This window comes from Carcharhinus amblyrhynchos, chromosome 8, assembly GCF_965287045.1.
Source record: "Carcharhinus amblyrhynchos chromosome 8, sCarAmb.v2.hapA, whole genome shotgun sequence".
NCBI classification, from domain to species: Eukaryota; Metazoa; Chordata; class Chondrichthyes; order Carcharhiniformes; family Carcharhinidae; genus Carcharhinus; species Carcharhinus amblyrhynchos.
Window position 1 is genome coordinate 93,479,442 of NC_137331.1, and position 21,834 is coordinate 93,501,275.

At 43.5% G+C, this 21,834-nt stretch overlaps 1 protein-coding gene across 2 annotated transcripts in view; it reads right to left on the reverse strand.

The window, feature by feature from the left end:
* tmie (transmembrane inner ear) overlaps positions 1-21,834 on the reverse strand; it is a 101,528-nt gene that overhangs the window by 27,066 nt on the left and 52,628 nt on the right. Inside the window, exons 3-4 of one of the 2 annotated variants that reach the window (XM_080194973.1) lie at positions 18,332-18,481; positions 12,932-13,806 (exon numbers count right to left, since the gene is read on the reverse strand). In XM_080194973.1, the coding sequence (XP_080051099.1) occupies positions 13,700-13,806; positions 18,332-18,481 (257 nt within the window). In that variant the 3' untranslated portion in view covers positions 12,932-13,699. Of the gene's footprint in view, positions 1-12,931; positions 13,807-18,331; positions 18,482-21,834 lie in introns of those variants that run through there. The other variant, XM_080194972.1, reaches the window with a different exon arrangement.

Genomic DNA, 21,834 nt, shown 5'->3' on the forward strand with positions numbered 1-21,834 from the left:
TTTCCTGCGTGTGGTGTTCAATTGTTCTAGGTTTGATTAAGTGAGGCTGATATGTGATGTATGCTCACCGTGTTTGATTGATTAAGCCTGGGTTTGGACAAAGAGAAAAGTAAATAAAGTGGTAGAAAGAGCTGGATGTTAGAGAAGAAGCATGGAGAAGACCTTATAAAGCATTGTGAAAAATACCTGTTACACACAAAGAAATGTGTGTCATCTTTCCACTAGTCTAAGATTAAAATTTATTTATTAGTATCCCCAATAGGCTTACATTAATATTGCAATGAAGTTACTGTGAAAATCACTGGAGAGATGCCACAACAAAAGGGAAGGGATGTTGTGGGTGACTGAGGAATGGAGCAGGGTAGATATTTTAAAATTCTCTTGTGGGATATGAACGTTTGTTGTCCAACCCTAACTGCCCTTGAATAGGTGATTGGCATTGTAATTCTGAAGATGATTGGGGGAAGGGCGTTGGTGACTGCAGAGGTGCATGAAAAGAATAGCTGAGGATCCTGTCAATGACAGTGCGTGGAATCCTCACTAGAGGGGAAAGGCTGACCATTTCAGAAATGCTAGGGTGGAATGCTGCATTATCTGAACAAACTAAATGCAGATGGAGAAACTGTAAGAATGAAATAGAATCCTTACAGGAAGTAGGGTGTGACGAATGTTGTCAAGCCAACTGTTCAGCCTGTCTTATACTTAAGATGCTCAGTATTTTGTATGTTGGGGCATAGCCCTTTTAAGGAAATGGATCAGGTGACTGGGGGTGGGAATGGACCTGCCTGGGGATCGCACTGAGAGGGCAGTTGTTGTGTGGAGTGAACAAGACTGCAATAAAGATCTATGTTCCCTGTCGCGTGTCTGTGGAGTGAGTTCTTCAGGATAATCCTCGCTAGTAAAGAATTTAACACCCAGGGTAGCTCAACAATTATCACCTGTCAAATCACAGCTCTTCATGTCCGTTATGCAATTAAATCGGCTTCTAATTAGACCTAATCAGTTGTGGATTACTAAAAACAAGACGTAAAGGTCAACTGCAATTAGGTACAACAACCTGCTGAGATACATATGTGGTAGATGAGCAATTGTAACTTCTAATTATTAACCCATGAATTAGCTGCTAATTTCCTTACCTTGATTAAGATGTCGCTAGTTAGCTAATGGACTCAGAATTTCTTCACCATTGATCCTGTCTATCATTCCTTTGTATTTTTTTCAACCTATTTCCTCTCCCTTGGTGAATTGTTTTGGCGTATGATTCCAGAGGCAGTATCAGGTTTCTACCGAGTGTCAATTTTGTGGCCTTGGCAAGAGTGAGGATGCTTCAGTCCTATGCTCCTGATCTATGGACATGTGGTGCAGGGAGGTGTAAGGAAAGTTCCCCATGAACCTGCTCCTGGGTCCGGTAAAACCTGTTCAACAGGACCAGCAGTGGGCAACTGAGGTGGGGTCATCAGACCTGGCTGTCTGCCCCTCTACCACGGCTACATTTATGCCCAGGTGTCTCTGGAGAGGGAGTATGCAGTGTCTGAAGGCACTGTGGAGGCCTTCCATGCTGTTGGACAGCGCAGGGGCTGAGGCGTATTATCGACCCCTTTAATCACATCTTAATTTGATGTTTTTAAGTTTTCTTTCCTCTTTGTTTTTGCTTTGGGCAGTTCCTCTCCTTTTTAATTTGTCCCTTAGTTAATTTAGTTTAGTTTAATGTTTAGCCAAAAAGATTGACAACAGTGGGGATCGCCATGGGTTGGGTGGGATGTAAAAGTGTGCAAAATCTCAACCCATCTCAAGTTTGTCCACTTTTGGTTTTAACAGAGTCAGGATGATGGCAGGTGACCAAACCACTCCCTGGAGGCATATTGGTCAGTTAAATATTTCAATAAGGCTTCAGATTTACTCTACAATTTACATTCAACCTTGGGTGGCCAATCTTCTCCAGCTTCAGGAGACCTGGCAGTTAAAGGGAGACAAAGCCTGTTGGATGAATGAGGTGACTGGCTTTCCAGGAGGAGTTTTGCAGGAGGAACAGCAGTGCTTTCCACTCAAATCCCCTCACTGCTTCCCCCTCCACCCCACAGCTAATTTGCTTTCCTTCCCACCATCCTGATATGACCAATCCCTCACAATGCTTGTGTCTCCCCTTCGACCCAACTCAATTACCAATCCTCCTTGCTGGCCACTGACACTCAGTTGTCCTGATCTCTCTCTGTTCCTGTGAGACAATGCTCGCCACCCTGTATCCACTCTTCACACCCCATCGGGGGCACAAGCATACCGCTCCTGGGGTGCAACTTCTGCTGTGGCACTCCCTGTTTGAGAGCAAGCCAAACTTAGCAATCAGGTTGGCTTCCAGGTGGGGATTCTATTTAAAAACAACCATGCACACTTTGGAGTCAACACTTCATGGTGTTTGTTCTGGGAAACCTCAACTTTTGATCTTCCTGACCTGGACCCCTCCTCACCACTTGGTAAGACTGCACACCTGAAGTATCAGGACCATTGGGTCTGAATGTCATTCTGAACAAGTTTATAGCAGAGATAATTTCTTCGGAGGCCCCATGGCTGTCTGTTGTGGTTCAAGTCCTACTCCAAAGATTTGAGCAAATAACCTAGGCTTACACTTTGGCAGTACTGAGGGAATGCTGCACTGTCAACGGTACAGTTTTTTGTGTCTTCATAAAATCACATTATCTTGTAGCATAAAAAGAGAATGTTCAGCCCACTGTGCCTATGTTGACTCATCAGACCCATTCACTTGTTCTTTTCCTATAATTCTTTAAAATTTGTATCAAGTTCCCTTTTAGAAGTTACTTTGGAATCTGTTTCATTTATCTTTTTCAGTCAGTGCATTCTAGATTATTACAATTCACCACACCGAGGTTCTTTGTCTTAAATCTGTCCCCTCTGGTTACCAACCTTGCTGCCAATCATTTCTTCAGAACTACCTCATCATTTCATTTTGAACGGTTCCTATTAAATCTCCTTGTAATGTAAGACCAACCGCACCTCCTCTAGTGGCTCCACATCACTAAAGTCTCTCATTCCTGGTGAAATCCTATCAGTTCAGGCACACTTTTATGACCTTGTTGCTCCCACTTTGTGGTGGGAAAATGTTGTAAATAAGGTGTAAAGCGGCTCACGGGAATGACGCCTGTTTTTGTGCTTCTTGTGATTTTTGAGACCCGGATTTCCAGCGCAGTCAGCCTCTCACTGGAAACGGGGGAGAGGCTGATTAATTTATTTAAATGGTGTTTTACATCTGCCTAGTGAGCCCGGCACTGAATCATCGGGCTCACTTGCCTTTATGGCTTCGCCAGGGGAGATTCTCTCCACGAGCAAAACACCTGCTCCCCATGAACAGGAAACAGTCATGTTGGCCTCACTGGTGGAACCGGAGGTCAGTGAGGCCCCCCCCCCCCGCACCCACCCCACCCCCCCACCACCGGGAGGCCAAATGTAAATCGGGGTGTCACTTGGGCAGTGCCACCCTGGCACTGCTCACTGGGTAGTGTCAGGGTGGGGCCTGTGGCAGCAGGGGCAGGGTCAATGGGGAGTGGGGAGGCCTGCTGCCACTCTGCCTGCGATCAATGGGGGAGGGAAAGGGACCTGTGATCAGTCTGGGCGACGGGCGCTGCATCTCAGGGCACGAGCCCTCGAGATTGTGGGGGGGTGGGGAATAGAGTTGCTTGTTGAGGCTGCCTGCAGGAGCATAGGCCTGACAGCTCTCTCTCTGTCTGTCAGACTCTTGCTACTGCAAATGCGCATGTGCAGCATCAGAGGTCTGCACATGCGCAATACCTCTCTTTACAGGCTGGCTGGTGAAGTAAGCCCTGTTCACAGCCTCTCTGGCTAGAAACTGACTAGCCCATCTTTTCAGAGACGAATTGCATAAGATTGGGTGTGAAGCCTCGCCCAAAAAAATAGATTAGGAACTTCCCTGTTTTCACGCTAGCTGGACACTTGGAATCAATCTTGTAAAATTACACCTTCTTACCTGCACCCTCTTCAGAATGGAAGGAAGTATGTGTGGAGCTTAGAAAGGAAAGTTAAATTGTCAGTGTTGTACCTGGTTATTATAGTGTTGAAGATGTATTACCCTTATTTCAAGGTTTGTTTATCATCAACATAGCATTCAGGCCAGTTTTAGCATCACTGTGTCTGTGAGCTGGGAACTTACAAACACGCAGGAAGCTGCAATCTCTTTGGGCCGGCTGACATTTAAGATAATTAGTTTCCTCTGTGCTTGACTGTAGGACATTTGTTCAGATGTTTGTGTTTTGTCCTCTTATATCATCCTAAAGCTAGAATTGGCATCCATACCTGGACCGACAGTGGCAATTACAAAAACTATGAGTAAGCGCAAAGATCAGTCAATCCAAGAAAAAAATTCAATAGACAGTGTTCTGACTCCCCATAGCAGCAGTCATCACCAAGCGCACCATTGGTATCTAAGCTCTAGATTTGAGAAGGTCCAGTTAGACAGTTCATGCTCTGGATTCAGCCCAATCAGACAGTCTGAACTCGGCATTAAAACAGAAAATTAAAAAAATTTAAACAATTAAAAAATTAAAACAAAAAGAGAAGGCCATTTATCCCTTCGAGTCTGTTCCACCATTCATTATGAACATGGCTGAATATATAACTCAATGACATGGTCTCACCTCCCTCCCCAATCTGCACCCCCCCCATCCCCCCTTACATACAGGTCGGAATTTTACCATCCTGCCTGCCATGGGAATCAGAGTGAGTGAGGGTCGGAGCATGGGGAGGTCCGTTGACCCCAGGCAGGATTTTACAATTTCAGGACGAGTGAGGCTGTAAAATCCCACCCACAGTGTTTCAGCCTCCACTGTGGTAGCGGATCCCACAGGATTATCACACTCTGGGTGAAGAAAGTCCTCCTTATCTCATGTTTTATCTGTATATTTAAACCATGACCCCTGGTTCTGGATACACCTACTATTGAGGATATCCTTCCTGCATCTACCCTGTCTAGTCCTGTTAGAATTTTATAAATTTTAGTGAGATCCCCCCTCATTCTTCCAAACTCCAGCAGATATAATCCTAACCTACTCAATCTCTGAGTCATAGTCATATCGTAGAAAAGGGGTATGGTCAGGGTATGTAGGAGCAACTGTTCCCTTTGGTTGAGGGGTCAATTATGTGGGGACTTTTTTTTAGGATTAAGGGGCAGGAGATTCAGAGAGGTTTTGATTTGATTTGATTTATTATTGTCACATGTATTAATATAGAAAAGGCCCTTTGACCCATTAAGTTTGCACTGGCAATAACTATCACTAAAGGCGCGCTAATCCCATTTTATAGCATTTGTCCCATATCCTTGAATGTTATGATATTTTAAGTGCTCATCCAAGTATTTTTTAAAGGTTGTAAAGTTTCCACCCTCCACTATCTTCCCATTCAGTGCTTTCCAAATTCTCACCACCCTCTGAGTGTCTTTTCTCTCATAGAAAGCATTCTTTCTGGTTGTATCACAGGTTGGTATGGCTCCTGTCCTGCCCAAGACTGCAAGGAACTACAAAAGGTTGTGAATGTAGCCCAAACCATCATGCAAACCGGCCTCCCATCCGTTGACTCTGTCTACACTTCCTGCTGCTTCGGCAAAGCAGCCAACATAATTAAGGACCCCACGCACCCCGGACATGCTCTCTTCCACCTTCTTCCTTCAGGAAAAAGATACAAAAATCTGAGGTCACGTACCAACCAACTCAAGAACAGCTTCTTCCCTGCTGCTGTCAGACTTTTGAATCGACTTACCTCGCATTATGTTGATCTTTCTCTGCACCCTAGCTATGACTGTGACATTACGTTCTGCACTCTCATTTCCTTCTCTATGAATGTTATGTTTTGCTTGTGTAGCGGGCAAAAAAACAATACTTTTTACTATATATTAATACATGTGACAATAATAAATCAAATCAAAATCCCTCTGAATCTCCTGCCCCTTAATCCTAAAAAAAAGTCCCCTCATGATTGGCCCCTCAAACAAGGGGAACAGTTGCTCCTACACACCCTGGCCATACCCCTCATAATTCTATATCTCTCGGTCATGTCCCCCCTCAGCCTTCTCTGATCTAAAGATAACACTCTCTCCCTATAGCTCAAATGCTCTGTCCCAGGTAACATCCTGGTGAACGTCCCCTGTACCCCAAATAATGCTATCACATCCTTCCTATAGTGAGGTGACCAGAACTGCACACAGTACCCCAGCTCTGGCTTAACCAATGCTTTGTACAATTGCAACGTTACCCCCTTTCTTTTATACCGATAAAAACAAGTGTCCCATATGCCTTCTGAACTATCCTATTCACGTACTCTGCCGACCTCAGGAATCTATGAATAATTACCCCAAGGTCCATCGCTTGCTTTGAGCTTCCCACTGTCCTGTCGTTCATTAAATACTCCCTCATCTTGTTTCTTCTGCTAAAGCGCATCACCTCGCACTTATCAGGGATAAGTGCCATTTGCCACTGCTCTGCCCATTTGACCAACCCATCTACATTTTCCTGTAATCTAAAACCATCTTCTTCATTGTTAACCACTCTTCCAATCTTGATGTCATCTGCAAACTTGTTTAACATTCCCCCAACATTTTCATCTATCTTGTTTATGTACATAAACAATAAAGGGTCCCAGTACTGATCTTTGGATACATCACTGGACACCAGTGTCCAGTCAAACAGTCTTCTACCACCAGCTTGTGTGCCCATCTCACCAAATTTCCCTGAAGCTCATGTGCTCAAACCTCAATCAGTCTCCCATGTGGGACCTTGTCAAAAGCTTTGCTAAAATCCATATAAACTACATCAACTGAACTTCTTTCATCCACATTCTTGATCATATTTTCAAAAAATTCTAACAAATTTGTTAGGTGTGACTTCCCTCTGACAAAGCCATGCTGAATAGCCCTAATTCACACATTCACCAAGTGGATATTAATTCACCAAGTGGATATTAATTCTCTCCTTCAGAATTTTCTCCAATAGTTTCCCTATCACTCACATGAGACTGTCTGGTCTGTAATTTCATGGTTCATCTCTACCAGCCTTCTTGAAAATCACATCGGTTATCCGCCAGTCCCCTGGCATTCCCCCCCCCACCACTGGCCAGAGAGGAATTAAACATTGCGTCAGAATCCTTGCAATTATCTGCCTCGCCTCCCATAACAGCCTGGGATGTAGTTCATCTGGACCTGGGGATTTAAGATCATCAGAGTTCCAATACCTCCTCATTTCCTATGTTAAACTGTGAAAGTTCCTCACAGCCCCTTTCCTGAATTCCACACCTATGTTTTCCTTCCCGAATGAAGACCGAAGAGATGTATTCATTTAACACCCTTCCAATATCCTCTGGCTTCACACACAGATTGCCCCTTGGTCTCTAATGGGCCCTACTCTTTTCCTGGTTAACCTCTTCCCTTTAGTATATTTATAAAGTATCTTGGGGTTTTCCCTAATCCTGATCACAAGTTATTTTTCATGTCCCTTTTTGCTCTTTTAATTGCTTCTTAAGTTCCATCTTGCACTTGCTATGTTCTTCTAGGGCTGCAGTTGAATTTCTACCCTTGGACTTGCTAAAACCCTTTCTCTTCTTCCTCATCCAGTACTGAATTGTCCTAGACATCCAGGGTTCCCTGAACTTATTGCTCCTGTATTTGCCCCAGAAGGATACATTTTGGACCTATACTCTCCCCAGCTCCTTTCTGAATGCTCCCCCCTGCTTTGCTGTAGACTTACCCAAAAGGAACTGTTCCTATTCAACTTTGACCAGATCCTGCCTTATTTTAATAAAATCTGACTTGCCCCAATCCATAGCTGTCTTTTGCAGGCCATCCTTCTTCTTGCCCATAAGAGATCTGAACCATACCGTGTTGTGGTCTCTATCACTAAAATATCCCCCCACTGCCATATTGAACACTTCTGACTTGTTTCATCCTTGATAGGAATCATTGAAACCCTACAGTACAGAAAGAGGCTATTCGGCCCATCAAGTCTGCACTGACCACAATCCCACCCAGACCCTACCCCCATATCCCTCCATATTTTACCCACTAAACCCTCTACCTACGCATCTCAGGACACTAAGGGGCAGTTTTAGCATGGCCAATCAACCTAACCTGCACATCTTTAGACTGTGGGAGGAAACCAGAGCACCTGGAGGAAACCCACGCAGACACAAGGAGAATGTGCAAATTCCACACAGACAGTAACTCAAGCCAGGAATCAAACCGAGGTTCCTGGAGCTGTGAAGCAGCAGTGCTAACCACTGTGCTACCATGCTGCCTTTGTTGGGCTTTCTACATATTGACATGCAGTTAGGGAGAAACTGTTTCAATTGATGGAAGGATTGAGAAACAGAGGACACAGATTTAAATGATTGGCAAAAGAAGCCTTGTGACTTCCCTCACAATAATCCCCTCGCAATAATCAGAACATTCTATTAGCTTTCCTAATTACTTGCTATACTTGTATGCCAGCCTTTTGTGATTCATGCTGTAGAACACCCAAATTCCCCTACACCTTAGAGCTCTGCAATCTCTCACCGTTTGGATAATTTGCTTATTTTTTATGCTTCTTGCCAAAATAGACAATTTCACATTTGCCCACCCTATGCTTCATCTGCCAGATTTTTGCCAACTTGCTTAACCTATGTCCTTTTGTAATCTCCTTACATCCTCTTCACAATTTACTTTCCTACCCATCTTTGGGTCATCAACAAATTGAATAACCACACCTTCAGTCCATTCATTCAAGTCATTTATATAAATTGTAAAGATTTGAAGCCCAGCACTGAATCCTGTGGCACACCACATTCTGCCAACCAGAAAAAGGTGCATTTATACCAAATCAGTTTATTGTTAGATAGCTCGGTCTTCAATCCATGCCAATTTTGTAGATCAACATTCTTGCATGGAAAAGGTCAGGAGCAATTTGGACAACCCCCAATTCCTCTCCTGTGCAGGTGTATGTGCCAATTCTGACTCAAAGAGTTTAGGTTCGCTTTTTCTACATTGAGCCTAGTGAGGTTAGTTTGTGGGGGGAGGGGGGCGGCGTTGAGGGGGGTGCGCAGCAGCGGCGGCATTTGGTGATGCCCGGTTCAGTCCATCCGTAATTGGACTATGACCAGATTTTCAGCCCCACTGAAAATGTGTATGAGAGAACAAAGAACAATATGACACAGGAGCAGGCCCTTAGACCCTCCAAGCCTGCGCCAATCATGTGTTCCTAACTAGACCATCTGTTTGTATCCCTCTATTCCCAGTCTGTTCATGTGGCTATCTAGATAAGTCTTAAATGATCCTAGCATGTCTGTCTTAACCACCTTGTTTGGTAGTGAATTTCAAGCCCCCACTACCCTCTGTGTAAAAAACGCCCCCTACATATCTGTATTGAACCTTGCCCCCCACCCCCCTCACCTTGAACTTGTGACCCCTTGTGTTTGTCATTTCTGACTGGGGAAAAAGCTTTCAACTGTTCACCCTATCTATGCCCTTCATATTTTACAAACTTCTATTAAGTCACCCCTCAACCTCCATCTTTTCAGGGAGAACAACCCTCACTTACTCAATCTCACCTCATAGCTAAGACCCTCCATACCAGGCAACATCCTAGTAAACCTTTTCTGCACTCTCTCCAAAGCCTCCACCTCCTTCTGGTAGTGTGGCGACCAGAATGGGACACAGTACTCCAAATGTGGCCTAACCAACTTTCTGTATAACTGCAACATATATGCCAACTTTTATAGTCTATGCCCTGTCCAATAAAGGCAAGCATGTCATATGCCTTTTTCATCACCTTTTCCACCTGTGCTGCCACCTTTAAGGATCTGTGGACTTGCATACCCAGATCCCTCTGTGTGTCTATACTCCTGATTGTTCTCGCATTTATTGTATAGCTCCCCCGTGCATTAGATCTACCAAAATGCATCACTTTGCATTTATCTGGATTAAGTTCCATCTGCCATTTCTCCGCCCAATTTTCCAGCCTACTTATATCTTGCTGTATTCTCTGACAATGTTCACCACGATCCGCGAGTCCAGCAATCTTTGTGTTGTCTGCAAACTTACTAATCAGACCAGCTACGTCTTTTTCCAAATCATGGGAAAAAAACACAGAAAGATACACAGTGAACAGTAGCTGGAGGAGATTGAAGCATCTTGGAAGAATGGATTAAAAAGAAAATAGATAAGGTGTGTGAGAGATAACGATAGAGGCTGAGATTACCAGTGTCGGACAGACTGTAAAAAGGAAGAAATGTGAAAAAAATGTTAGATTAAGCAGTCACAATGTTGTAGCATCATTCATGCTAGTTCAATGTTTCTATTCAATAGAACATATGAACAAACGCAAAACACAAAGTGTTAAAGCTGCTGAAAAGAAAATGGACAATGACGAGGGTGACCTAGAACATAGAACATTACAGCATAGTACAGGCCCTTCAGCCCTCGATGTTGCGCCAACCAGTGGAACCAATCTAATGACCCTCTAACCTAAACTATTCCAATGTTATCCATATGCCTATCCACTGACCATTTGAACGCCCTTAAAGTTGGCGAGTCCACAACTGCTGCAGGCAGGGCATTCCACGCCCTTACTACCCTCTGAGTAGTAAGGACCTCTGCTAGGTCACAATGTACTGTTCGAAATGATTGCATATTTACAATTAGTCAGGTACTGCTGAGTGTAAATAAAGGAAATTGGAACAACAACCAAGTCTCTCACAGTTTTCCCATTCAACGGTCTAGAAAGAACTAGAAAATCCATTTTTCCAAAGCCCTGGATAGCTTGACATCTCTGAATCTTCCTAGTTAAAACTATACTTTGATAAATTTTATTATTCACATTCGAGCTGTCGGTGTCATTGGCAGAACAGGCATTTATTTCCCATTCTTAATTGTACTGGGAAGGGTTGGACTGTAGTGATTTGATATAATTGAGTGCCTTGGGAGGTCACTTTTGAAGGCAATTAAAAGTTGTGGGTCTGAAGCCAGGTGCAGACCAAACTAGATAGAGACGGCAGGTTTCCTCCCCAAAAATACACATATCAACCAGTTGGCAATTTGTGACAGCCTGGCAGCTTCATCATTAATTTTATTGATGCCAACTTTTTATTTCCAAGTCTTTAAAATTGAATTCATATTGTGTTAAGTTTTGTTCTCTAGATTGTATGTTACATATCTCTTAATTACTCATCCAGTAATATGACAAAAGCACTTTAGCAATATGTGCTGAAAAATCTATTTCAAAAAATCTACTTAAAAGATATGAAAAATAATGAAATGTAGATTTAACTTCATGTATGGTGTTTCCATGTAACAACCTGGATGATAAAGGGCAAAACACAAGGACCTTGGTCTTTTTTGCGTAGCAATTGTCTTGCTCCCCCCACCCCCCCACATCAATCACGCTGCAACTGCTAATTCAAGCTGATAGCCAAAAACCCAATATGAAACAGGAAAGATTTATTCCAAACTATGATCCCCAAACAAACAGGAAAGCAGCAAGAATCAGGATTCAGTATGGACAACTAATTGAAACAGGCTACACAGCGGCACAGTGGCTAGCACTGAGGCCTCACAGCGTCAGACACATGGGTTTGGTTCCTGGCTTGGATCACTGTCGGTGTGGAGTTTGCACATTCCCCCCATGTCTGCATGGGTTTCCCCTGGGTGCTCCGGTTTCCTCTCACAGTCCCAAGATGTGTGGGTTAGATAGATTGGCCATGCCGAGGTTAGTGTCAGGAGGACTAGCTAGGGTAAAATGCATTGGGTCATGGGGATAAGCCCTGGACGGGATTGTGGTCGGTGCAGGCTAGATGGGCTGGATGGCCTCCTTCTGCACTGCAGGAGTCTATGATTCTATGATAAACCCAGACTTGGCATGGACAGCCAATAAGAATCATAGTTTAGTGTGGCTAGCCAATGGGACCAGGACTCAATTTGGACAACCAATGAGAGTCAGGACTTAGTGTCAACAATCAAAGGTGGGGGGGAGGCAGAGCTCATAGTAGGCAACCAATGCGTAATCAATGAGGGCCAGGCCTCATCTGGGCAACTAATGGGGTCAGGCCCCAGTGTGGGCAACCAATAGGCATCAGGGCTTAGTATGGGCAAACAATGAGAGTCTGTGTACAGTGTGGGCAACCAATGAGTGTCAGGGTTTAGCGTGGGCAACCAACAGGTGTCAGGGTTCAGTGTGGATAACCAATGAAAATCTGACCTCAGTGTGTGCAACCAATAAGAATTAGTCCAAAGTATGGACAACCAATAGGTGTCAAGGTTCAGTTTGGGCAACCAATGGGAATTGGGGATTAGTGTGGACAACCAACAGGAGTCAGGGATTAGTGTGGACAACTAATGGGTGTCAAGGTTCAACTTGGGTGACCAGTGGCTGTCAATACTCAGTGTGGATAAGTAAGGGCTCCAAGTGGACAGCAGCCAAGTGTTGAGTGTAAGCAAGAAGGGAAACTCTGAGGTTTTGGGAAGGAAAAACAAGATGGTCTCAACATTTAGGTCTGACAGCAGGGCACAGAGTTTTAGATCAAGTAGTCCACGGGAGTCAGGGTTTTAGACTAACCATTTTTTTCAGCTTTTTTGGTTTCTAACTGCACTTGCTGGAAACTTGGGTTAATTGAAATGATCTAATCAGAAGCTAAAGCTATCATAAGTATGTGGGAAATTTCCAACATTCAGGAGGGGTGAATCTTATTCGATGTAATGGATAGTAAAACGCCAGTTTCAGCATGAATGCAATCATGTTTGTTCAGTGTAACTGCTGTCTGTAGATCTGTGATAACACCACACTGGTTATTTAATATAAATAGAAAATGCCAGAAATATTTGGTGGGTCCAGCAGCTTCTGGGCTTTTCACAGTCATGCCTTCAGAACCCCCTTTTGTTCTTTTCTTTATCATCCCATTTTGCCTTCCAGTGGTGTTGATTTTGTCATTAAATCTTTTCTGCCTTCTTTTTCACCACATTGTTCTCTTTTATTCTTTCCTCTGCTCCACCTTTCCCTGCCTCTGTACTTTGCTGAAACCTGTTACCTTTCTAACCTGCTTTCATTTCAGAAGAAAGTTTACCGACCTGACATAAATTACCTCTCTTGTCACTGATGATTTCCAGCACTTTGTTTTTATTCCACAGTTTCAGTGCCCGTGGTACTTTTTTTAAATGATTGGTCATTTATTTATTCACTCCCACTCAGCTCCCAGAGTGAAGCCGGCAATTGAAAGGAAAGGTCACAGTGAAATAAATAGCTGATTCCTTGAGGTACAGGGAATGGAGGTGTATTGTCTCCACATTTCATAGACAATAAATTATCATAACTGTCTAGCATCTTCAAGAACAAGCAGCAGTATAGTGGCATGGACTGGTTAAGCTGGATTCTGCTTTTTCATGCCAGCCCTGAAATCCTCATCTCAGCTCAGGAACTGTGTGGGGACTAAATGTTCCACTCTTCCCAAAAGAAAATGCTGCAAATCAGACTTTATAGCATGCAATTGTCAAAACCTACAATTTACTTAAAATAGCAAGTCTGTTGAAAGTCCTTTGAATCAAGCTGGAGAACTTGGAGGCAGAAAGATAGGAGGCTCGTGTCTTCAGTTATGAATTCCTGTCAGTGGATAGGTTACAATGATAGGAAGGAAGTCGACACAGCAGGTGGTGATCTTGAATTCAGAGAGGCGCCATTTCATCTTCCTCCTGAAGGACAGGTAGAGAGTGGACAGATCTGTGCTGGAGCTGACCAGAGACAGTTTGCAGGGGGATAGTGTCAGAGGAATCTAGGATTCAAGGAAAGAGAAAGGGAGAGAAAAGAGAAAGCAGATCAGGGCAAGGAAGGCAAGGCAAAGTGCTATTTCTGCTGAGAGATATTGTTTCTTTCTTTTGTTCCAACGCTGAAATACAAATTCACAAATACAGTGTAGAAGGAAGCCATGTGGCCCATCCAGGCGACACCGATGACAATCCCACCCAGGCCCTGTCCCTGTAACCCTGCCCATACTGTTAAATTCCTTTATCTTCCTGGTTACCTGACTGAAGGACATCATTACCTGGCCTGTTTCTGTGCTTTTTCATGTGCATACGCACATGATTGTAAAGGTACACACACACAGATGCATGCACGCATGGAAGCGCGTGCCCAAATATTTGCACAATGCCTGCATGCATTCACCCCACCCACCATTATGCAGACACATGCATGTAAGTATGCACACTTGTGTCAAGAGGAGCACACACACACACACACACACACACACCTCCATCTGCTGATTCAGCTGAGATCAAATGGCTGACAACGAACTAACTGAAAGCTCAGATTCAAATGGAATCACAACCCCAGGGCATCCCAAGCAGAAACATTTCAATTAGCTCCGACAGCACAGAGGAGGAAAATAAACACTGATGTGACACTGATCTAATTACAAAGTACATAAATCAAAACAACAGCAACCAAAACCTGCATTTTTCTGGTGCCCGTGTTGCAAAGCACTTCACAGCAGCATTATAATAAAGAGGTTACAGACAGCCTGTCACCTTCAGTTGGTTTAGAATCAGTTCAATAAAATCTTCTGATTTAATCTTTAACATCTGGTTGGTTAATCTCGGAAACCACGCTGGGTGAAGCTGAGTGAGCCACAGATCTGCCATGATCTGGCTCAGTGCAGGGCAAGCTGTGGCCCATCAGGGTTCAAAGTGCATTTTGTTGACCGTTGCATGTGCAGGAATGCCAGATTCCACTGGTTTCCATCTGTATAGTCTTTTTTTGTCCTAACAATACGGCTGAAGTGATACATCCATAAAGCAAGGGCAAGTGAAGAGAGGCACGTGCTGACTGCACACAACATCAACTATGACAGCTCTACATCCAATCAAAGTGTTCTTATTTCTTTTGTTTTTGCCATTTGAAGTTGATGACCATTCTATTAATGTATGAACGATTGAATATTTTCTACATCTTATGAAATACTTTGCATGTATTAAACATATCCAATTTTACTTGTGGGGAGATGGTTGGTGAGAAAGATTTCAATCTTTCAGCCACCACCCTCCCCTCCCCCCAGAGATGAAGGAGAGCCACTCCTGCGGCCCATTCATTAGCTGAGGTTCACCATCACTGAGTTAATTAGAACGGCAGAACAGGTTCAATGGGCTCAATGGCATACTCCTCTTCTAGGGACCATTAGTTGATTCATTGCTCAACTTGGAGGAGAGTGGGCATGAGTGATGCAGCCGAAACGCTGGTCTACTTGTCCCTCCTTAATGAGGTGCATTCCTGCAGGGTTGGCATTGCATAACTGCTGCACTGTGGCCCATGCAACCTCTGGAAAATGATTTCAATGTGATTAAGTACTAGGATAATAACACAACTCACAGAAAACCAACACTTCATTATTATTATACTCATGGTTATATCTCAGGAATTGGAGATGATGGGGTGGGGGGAGTGGGAGGGTGCTGGTGGTGAGATGGTGGTGTAGTCGTCATTTCGTCTGACTAATAATCCAGAGGGTCAGGTTAATGCTCTGGGGGTGTGGGTTCTAGTGGAATTTAAATTCAGTTAATAAAATGCAAAGCTAGTCTCGGTAACGGTGACTATCTGCCCTCTAGGGAAGAAAATCTGCCATCCATCTACATGTGACTCCAGACTGACCACAATGGGGTTGACTCTTAACTGCCCTCTGAAATAGCCTAGCAAGTCACTCAGTTGAAGAACAATCGGGGATAGGCAACAAATGCTGGTCTTGCCAGTGCTATTCAAGTCATGGAAGGATTTAAAAAAATATTGGGTGGCCAAGCCCTCCAAGATTATTTTCGAAACACTAGGAAGTTCACATTAATCTCCAAGTCTCTGCTGGGAGAAACTCAGGAGAAAAATAACAGGGGCCTTAAAAAAATCATTTTCTTTCAATACTTCCTTTTAATAATTATGAAAAGGTTGGAACGGGGGAGAAAATGGCGTTTGACAATTAGATAACAAAGAGTCTGTTTGCTTTTCACATGAAGGTGCAAGATCGGACATGTTGGGTGATCAACAGGGGAGCTGGGCAGTGGAGGGAGACAACTATGTGTTGGAACATCCAGGTTGACATCCACCCAGAGTTTGCAACTCCAATATATAGTGAAGGGTCTGGGTTTCTGTGGAGTTTGTTCTGTCTCTTGCATGTCCTGAAACAGGACCTATATCCTAAAATGTTAACCAGTGACTTCTCTTTATTCTAATTAGACATTAATATTTGGTATGTGACTATCACAAGGCTAGCAGTTATTGCCCACTCTGTTTTGTGTGCACACTCCTTGTTACCCTTGAGGATGGTAGGTCTTCTTGAACACAATAGTTTTTATGAGGATGATTGCTAAGGGAGTGCTGCACTGTCAGTTGGGTCAGTACCGAGGGAGTGCCGCACTATCAGAGCGTCAGTACTGAGGGACTGCCGCACTGTCAGAGGGTCAGTAATGAGGGAGAGCCGCACTGTCAGAGGGTCAGTAATGAGCAAACACTATTACTTTGCCAAGTTTTGTATCATCAGCAAACATTGTGATACTGCTGTCTATGCCTGATGTAAGGTCATTTATAAAAATCTAAAAGAGTAATAAACCCATAACCTGGGGAAAACCACTGCAAAACATCTTCCAGTCAGACAAACAACATCCATCGTCATCCTTCTCTTCTTGTCCTTGAGCCAATTTAGTATCCATATCACTAATTCAATCAGAATTACCATCTTCTTAACAACCTCCAGTGTGCCACTATGTCAAATACCTCTGAAATTTCCATCAGCACTACATTGATCAAGCATCAAAGAATTCAATTGAGGTAGTTAGGCATGATTTGTCTTTAATAACTTCCTGCTGGTCCTCCTTAATTAACATAGCTCTTTCCAAATGCAAGTTTATTCTGTTCCTGATAATGTTGGAAAATCTCTAATGGAGATTTGCCTGGTTTTGGACTGATATGACCGTTACTTGTTACTTACCAGCCCAAGTCTGGATATTGTCCAAGTCTTATTGCGTGCAGATGTGGATTATTTCTTTATCTGAGGAATTTCAAATGAAGCTGAAAATTGTGCACAACATAACCTTCTGATTAGTGTACTGATGTTGATGGACCTGTGGGTGCTTCCTGAAGTTTATATTTTTGATAGCAATAATTTAGGACCAAGGGGTGCCTTTGAAAGCAGCTGGATAGCAATCTAAGTAGATATTAACAAACCTTATTTCAAGAGAGTTTTGGGAAGAATCCAGTATTTTCTAAATTAGAGAGTGGGAAGGAAGGGGAAGAAAATCTATGATAGATTAAACACATTAAAGTAGCCAATAGTTTGAGTTGAATGTCCTTTCCTCATTCGAACTTTCTTACAAAGTTTAGAATCACAGTGTTCTTGCTGCTGTCTCCTAACACACAGGTAAGAAGCTGCAAATGGAAAGAATGAGACAACCCTCACCAACTTTTACAGATACACCACAAAAAGCATTCTTTCTGGTTATATCAGAGCTCCTGCTCTGCCCCAAGACTGCAAAGAGCTATAAAAGGTCGTGAATGTAGCCCAATCCATCACGCAAACCAGCCTCCCATCCATTGACTCTGTCTACATTTCCTGCTGCCTCGACAAAGCAGCCAGCATAATTAAGGATCCCATGCACCCTGGACATTCTCTCTTCCGCCTTCTTCCGTTGGGAAAAAGATACAAAAGTATGAGGTCATGCACCAACCGACTCAAGAACAGTTTCTTCCCTGCTGCTGTCAAGGCTTTTGAATCGACTTACCTTGCATTAAGTAGATCTTTCTCTACACCCTAGCTATGACTGTAACACTACATTCTGTACTCTCTTGTTTCCTTTTCTATGAACTGTATGCTTTGTCTATATAGCCTGCAAGAAACAATACTTTTCACTGTATGTTAATACATGTGATAATAATAAATCAAATCAAAAACAACATTTGTCTTATCAAGTCCATTCCTTTTTCAAACCATAACCCATTTTAATCCATGCCATCATAGATTCCCAATTTTATAAACTGAAGAAAATTTCTGCATGATTTGTTTCCTGTTGCTGAAAAATTAATTTTAAAACAATGCAGAAATCCACACCAAAAATGTGTTACAACTGGACATCCACCACCAGCTAATATTCTTCAGTTCCAAAGCTCCAATACACTAAGATTTCATTGTTTGATTCCATTTAATTGTCTCTGCATCTATACTTATCCTGATCAAACCTCAATATAAATGGTCATAAAAGGGTTTCTTCACTGAAAAGGTTTTTGGAAAGAGTTTTTGGATGGTAAGGAGACTCGGTGCTCACCTCCTGGCATCTCTGTCAGCTCATTCAGTGGTGGGACATTGTCCAAGGTGTTGGCATACTTCTTTGCGGCCTGACGCTGGGCGTAACGTGCTTCAATCTCCTTCTTTGTCCTGGGTATTCGGCACTTGAAGATGCAACACAGTACAATTACTGAAAAGAAACAGAAAGACCTCATGATTGTCTGGGCAAAGCAACTTGGTGATCCTTGAGTGGCAGTAGTCTCAGCTTTGAATCAGGAGTCATTGATTCAAGTCGCACTCTAGAGACAAGCACAAAACCCAGGCTGTCACTCCAGTGCGGTACTGATGGAGTGCTGCATTATCAGGGCTGCTGTGTTTTCCTGATGAAACGTTAAACTGAGGCCCTGTCTGCCTTCTGATGGGGCAGAGTTTAAGAAATTTCTTACAAGAAGAAAGTATTCAAAGAGTTCGGGAGGTGTTGGTGTAACAACTCCAGGAGTTGGCTGTGAAGGAACTGTGCTTTTATTGTACAAAATGAAAATACACAATAACCACAATCCTGTGGTGAACACAACAGCTTCTAACCGGGACTAAAAGGATAATAGACCCACTCAGGGTCTTTCTTTATACACAGCTCGGTATACAGGCTCCATCTGGTTGGCTAATTACCAATCCTGAGGGAGTTCATTTTCAATGATCCCAACTGAGAGGTCAATTAGTGATTCTCCATGTAGATCATAGAGTTTATCACAGTAGGGAAGGAACTCCAGAGCTTACGGCTGACACAGCTGAAAGCACTAGCCTTCAGTGCTGAAGTCATCACAACAGGAACTTGTCAGGACCAAAAGGTATACGCAATTGGAATTAAAATTCCAAAGCAGACTTCTATGTTTCCCATTTGAAAATATGCCTTCCTGCCTAAATGACCCACCTTTAAAAATATCCAGGCTATTGGTCCTAATGTTTAGGGAAGGTGGGTAGGTGAGGCTGCAAGCAATTAATGAACCCTGGCAAGGTCAAGTAAATGGAGGCCCTGTTGATAGGACATCATTAACATATTGTAGCTCTGTCTCCTCCCTAGAGCAGCCAATTAAGTGGGAAGTCTAGGAAATGGGCAAGGTGGACCCTTGGGGAAGACTCTAGCAATCGGAAAGATAGGAAGAAATTCAGCAGTTGGACGGATGGGAATAGGTTGGTAATCAGGATGGCGGGGGAAGATTGGGGTTGGGTAAGGCAATCAGCTATGGGCAAGGTTGGGAGGGGCCAAAGGCCTCCTTGAGGAGGCTAAGGAGAGCAGTCCAGCTCTTCCCGGCTCTTAAGTACTGCTGAAACAACCACTTAACTTACAACGCTGTCAGCTCCTGCCCTTATTTCACAGTTAAGTTCCCTGACCCCTGGGAAAGATGTTCAGCACTAGTTAACTTTGATATTGGGCTTCAGGTTGCTCTGGAGGAACCCAATTTAAAGATGAGCCTCCTACTTCTCCAGGTCAGGACACTCATACACCTCAAAATCTGTTGCTCTTGGGGTTGAGGTTGAGTTCTCTTTGGATGCGCCTCATCTTCTCCTATGCTTGCCCAGGAAAATTAAACTTGGCCTCTCCTCACCTAGCGAGATCAGGTGATAGGGAACTGGAGCACCCATGATTTTTGCAAGAAGAGAATTCATAGAATCATAGAACCCTACAGTGCAGAAAGAGGACCTTCGGCCCATCGAGTCTGCACCGACCACAATCCCACCCAGGCCCTACCCCCATATCCCTACATATTATTACCCAGTAATTCCTCTAACCTAAGCATCGTAGGACACTAAGGGGCAATTTTTAGCATGGCCATTCAACCTAATCTGCACATCTTTGGACTGTGGGGGGAAACCGGAGCACCCGGAGGAAACCCATGCAGACACGAGGAGAATGTGTAAACTCCATTCAGACAGTGACCCGAGCCAGGAATCGAACCCAGGCCCCTGGGTTCTTTAGTTTCATTTTAAAACAAAGCTTTAAAAATGTTAGCACAACATGATAGATTGTCACTGATCAGCCCAGATGTAACTGCTGCAGAAGAAAAGAAATCACAGTTGGCATTTTGCTGCTCTCTCAGATACTGAAGGCAAGGAAGTGGTCAGTGCCCAGGGCTCTCATCAGATACATCTGCCTTGGAATTAGACCAGGTGGCAGGACATTTGTGTCAAACACAAATACTCAATGACGGAACTCTGAGTCTTTGTCCCTTGGCACAGCAACAAGACTGATGGCAGCACGGGCACAGAGTGATGCTAATTACTTTCTCCCTACCCGCGGCTAGTCTGGGAGTCTGGAGCCTGGCGCAAGGGAGGATTTTTAGCATTTTCAGGTGGGGACCATTTTCAGTAATTCCCATAATTGAAAAACCACAGCTTGCCAAAAAAAAACATGTTTTCCTTCCTCTCATGTGAATTCATGTTGGCAGTGATCCCCAGGGCATGAGCAACGAACTGAATGAAAACAAGTAAATCAAGAATATATGTCAAGCAAGAAATTGGACATCAACCAATTTTAACAATACTATTCGAGTTGTCTTTATCCTCCTGTGGGCACTGTATGACTTTGCTACATAATTCAGCCTTCCAAGCAGCTAGCTTCCAGTTAATACTAGCTTTTATCTGGTTTCTTATTTTCACAGGCCTATTTTGCCACACTGAGAGATTTGCCACAATTGCTACCAACGTCCAAGCTTCTAGTTGCTGGAGTATTGCTGGGGTGACCTTGAAGTCAGCCTGGAAAATGTAATTTGACGCACAAGCCTTCTGGCGAATAAGTTCCCGATTTTCACAATTTGTGTCAAAGTGCTCCCTGATTTCATTCCTAAATGTCTCAACTCTAATTTTGAGAATATGCATTCATGCTCCAGATAAAATAGTTTTTCTGTATCAACCCTATTGAATTTTCAAATCATTTTAAATCAGTTTAAATACAAGATTACCTTTCTAAATCCAAAGGAATGGAAGCCAACTTGACGTAACCTCATAATTTAACCTTTTAATCCTTGGTGTTATGCCTGGATGGATGCAACTCCAATGACACTCAAAAAACTTGATGTCATCCAGAACAAAGCAGCCCACTTGATTGCACCACATCCACTCTCTCCATCACCAATGCTCAGTAGCAGCAGTGTGTACTATCCACAAGATGCACTGCAGAAATTCACCAAAGATCCTTAGACAGCACTTTCCAAGTCCAAGACCACTTCCATCTAGAAGGATAAGGGCAGCAGATACATGGAAACACCACCACTTGCAAGTTCTTCTTCACGACACTCACCATCCTGACTTGGAAATATATCGCTGTTCCTTCAAAGTTGCTGGGTCAAAATCCTGGAATTCCCTCCCTAACAGCATTGTGAATCAACCCACAGCATGTAGGCTGCAGCGTTTCAAGAAGGCAGCTCACCACCACACTTGCAAGGGGCAGTGATGGCCTAGTGGTATTATCGTTGGACTATTAATCCAGAAATTCAGCTAATGTTCTGGGGAGCCAGGTTTGAATCCTGCCAGGACAAGTGGTGG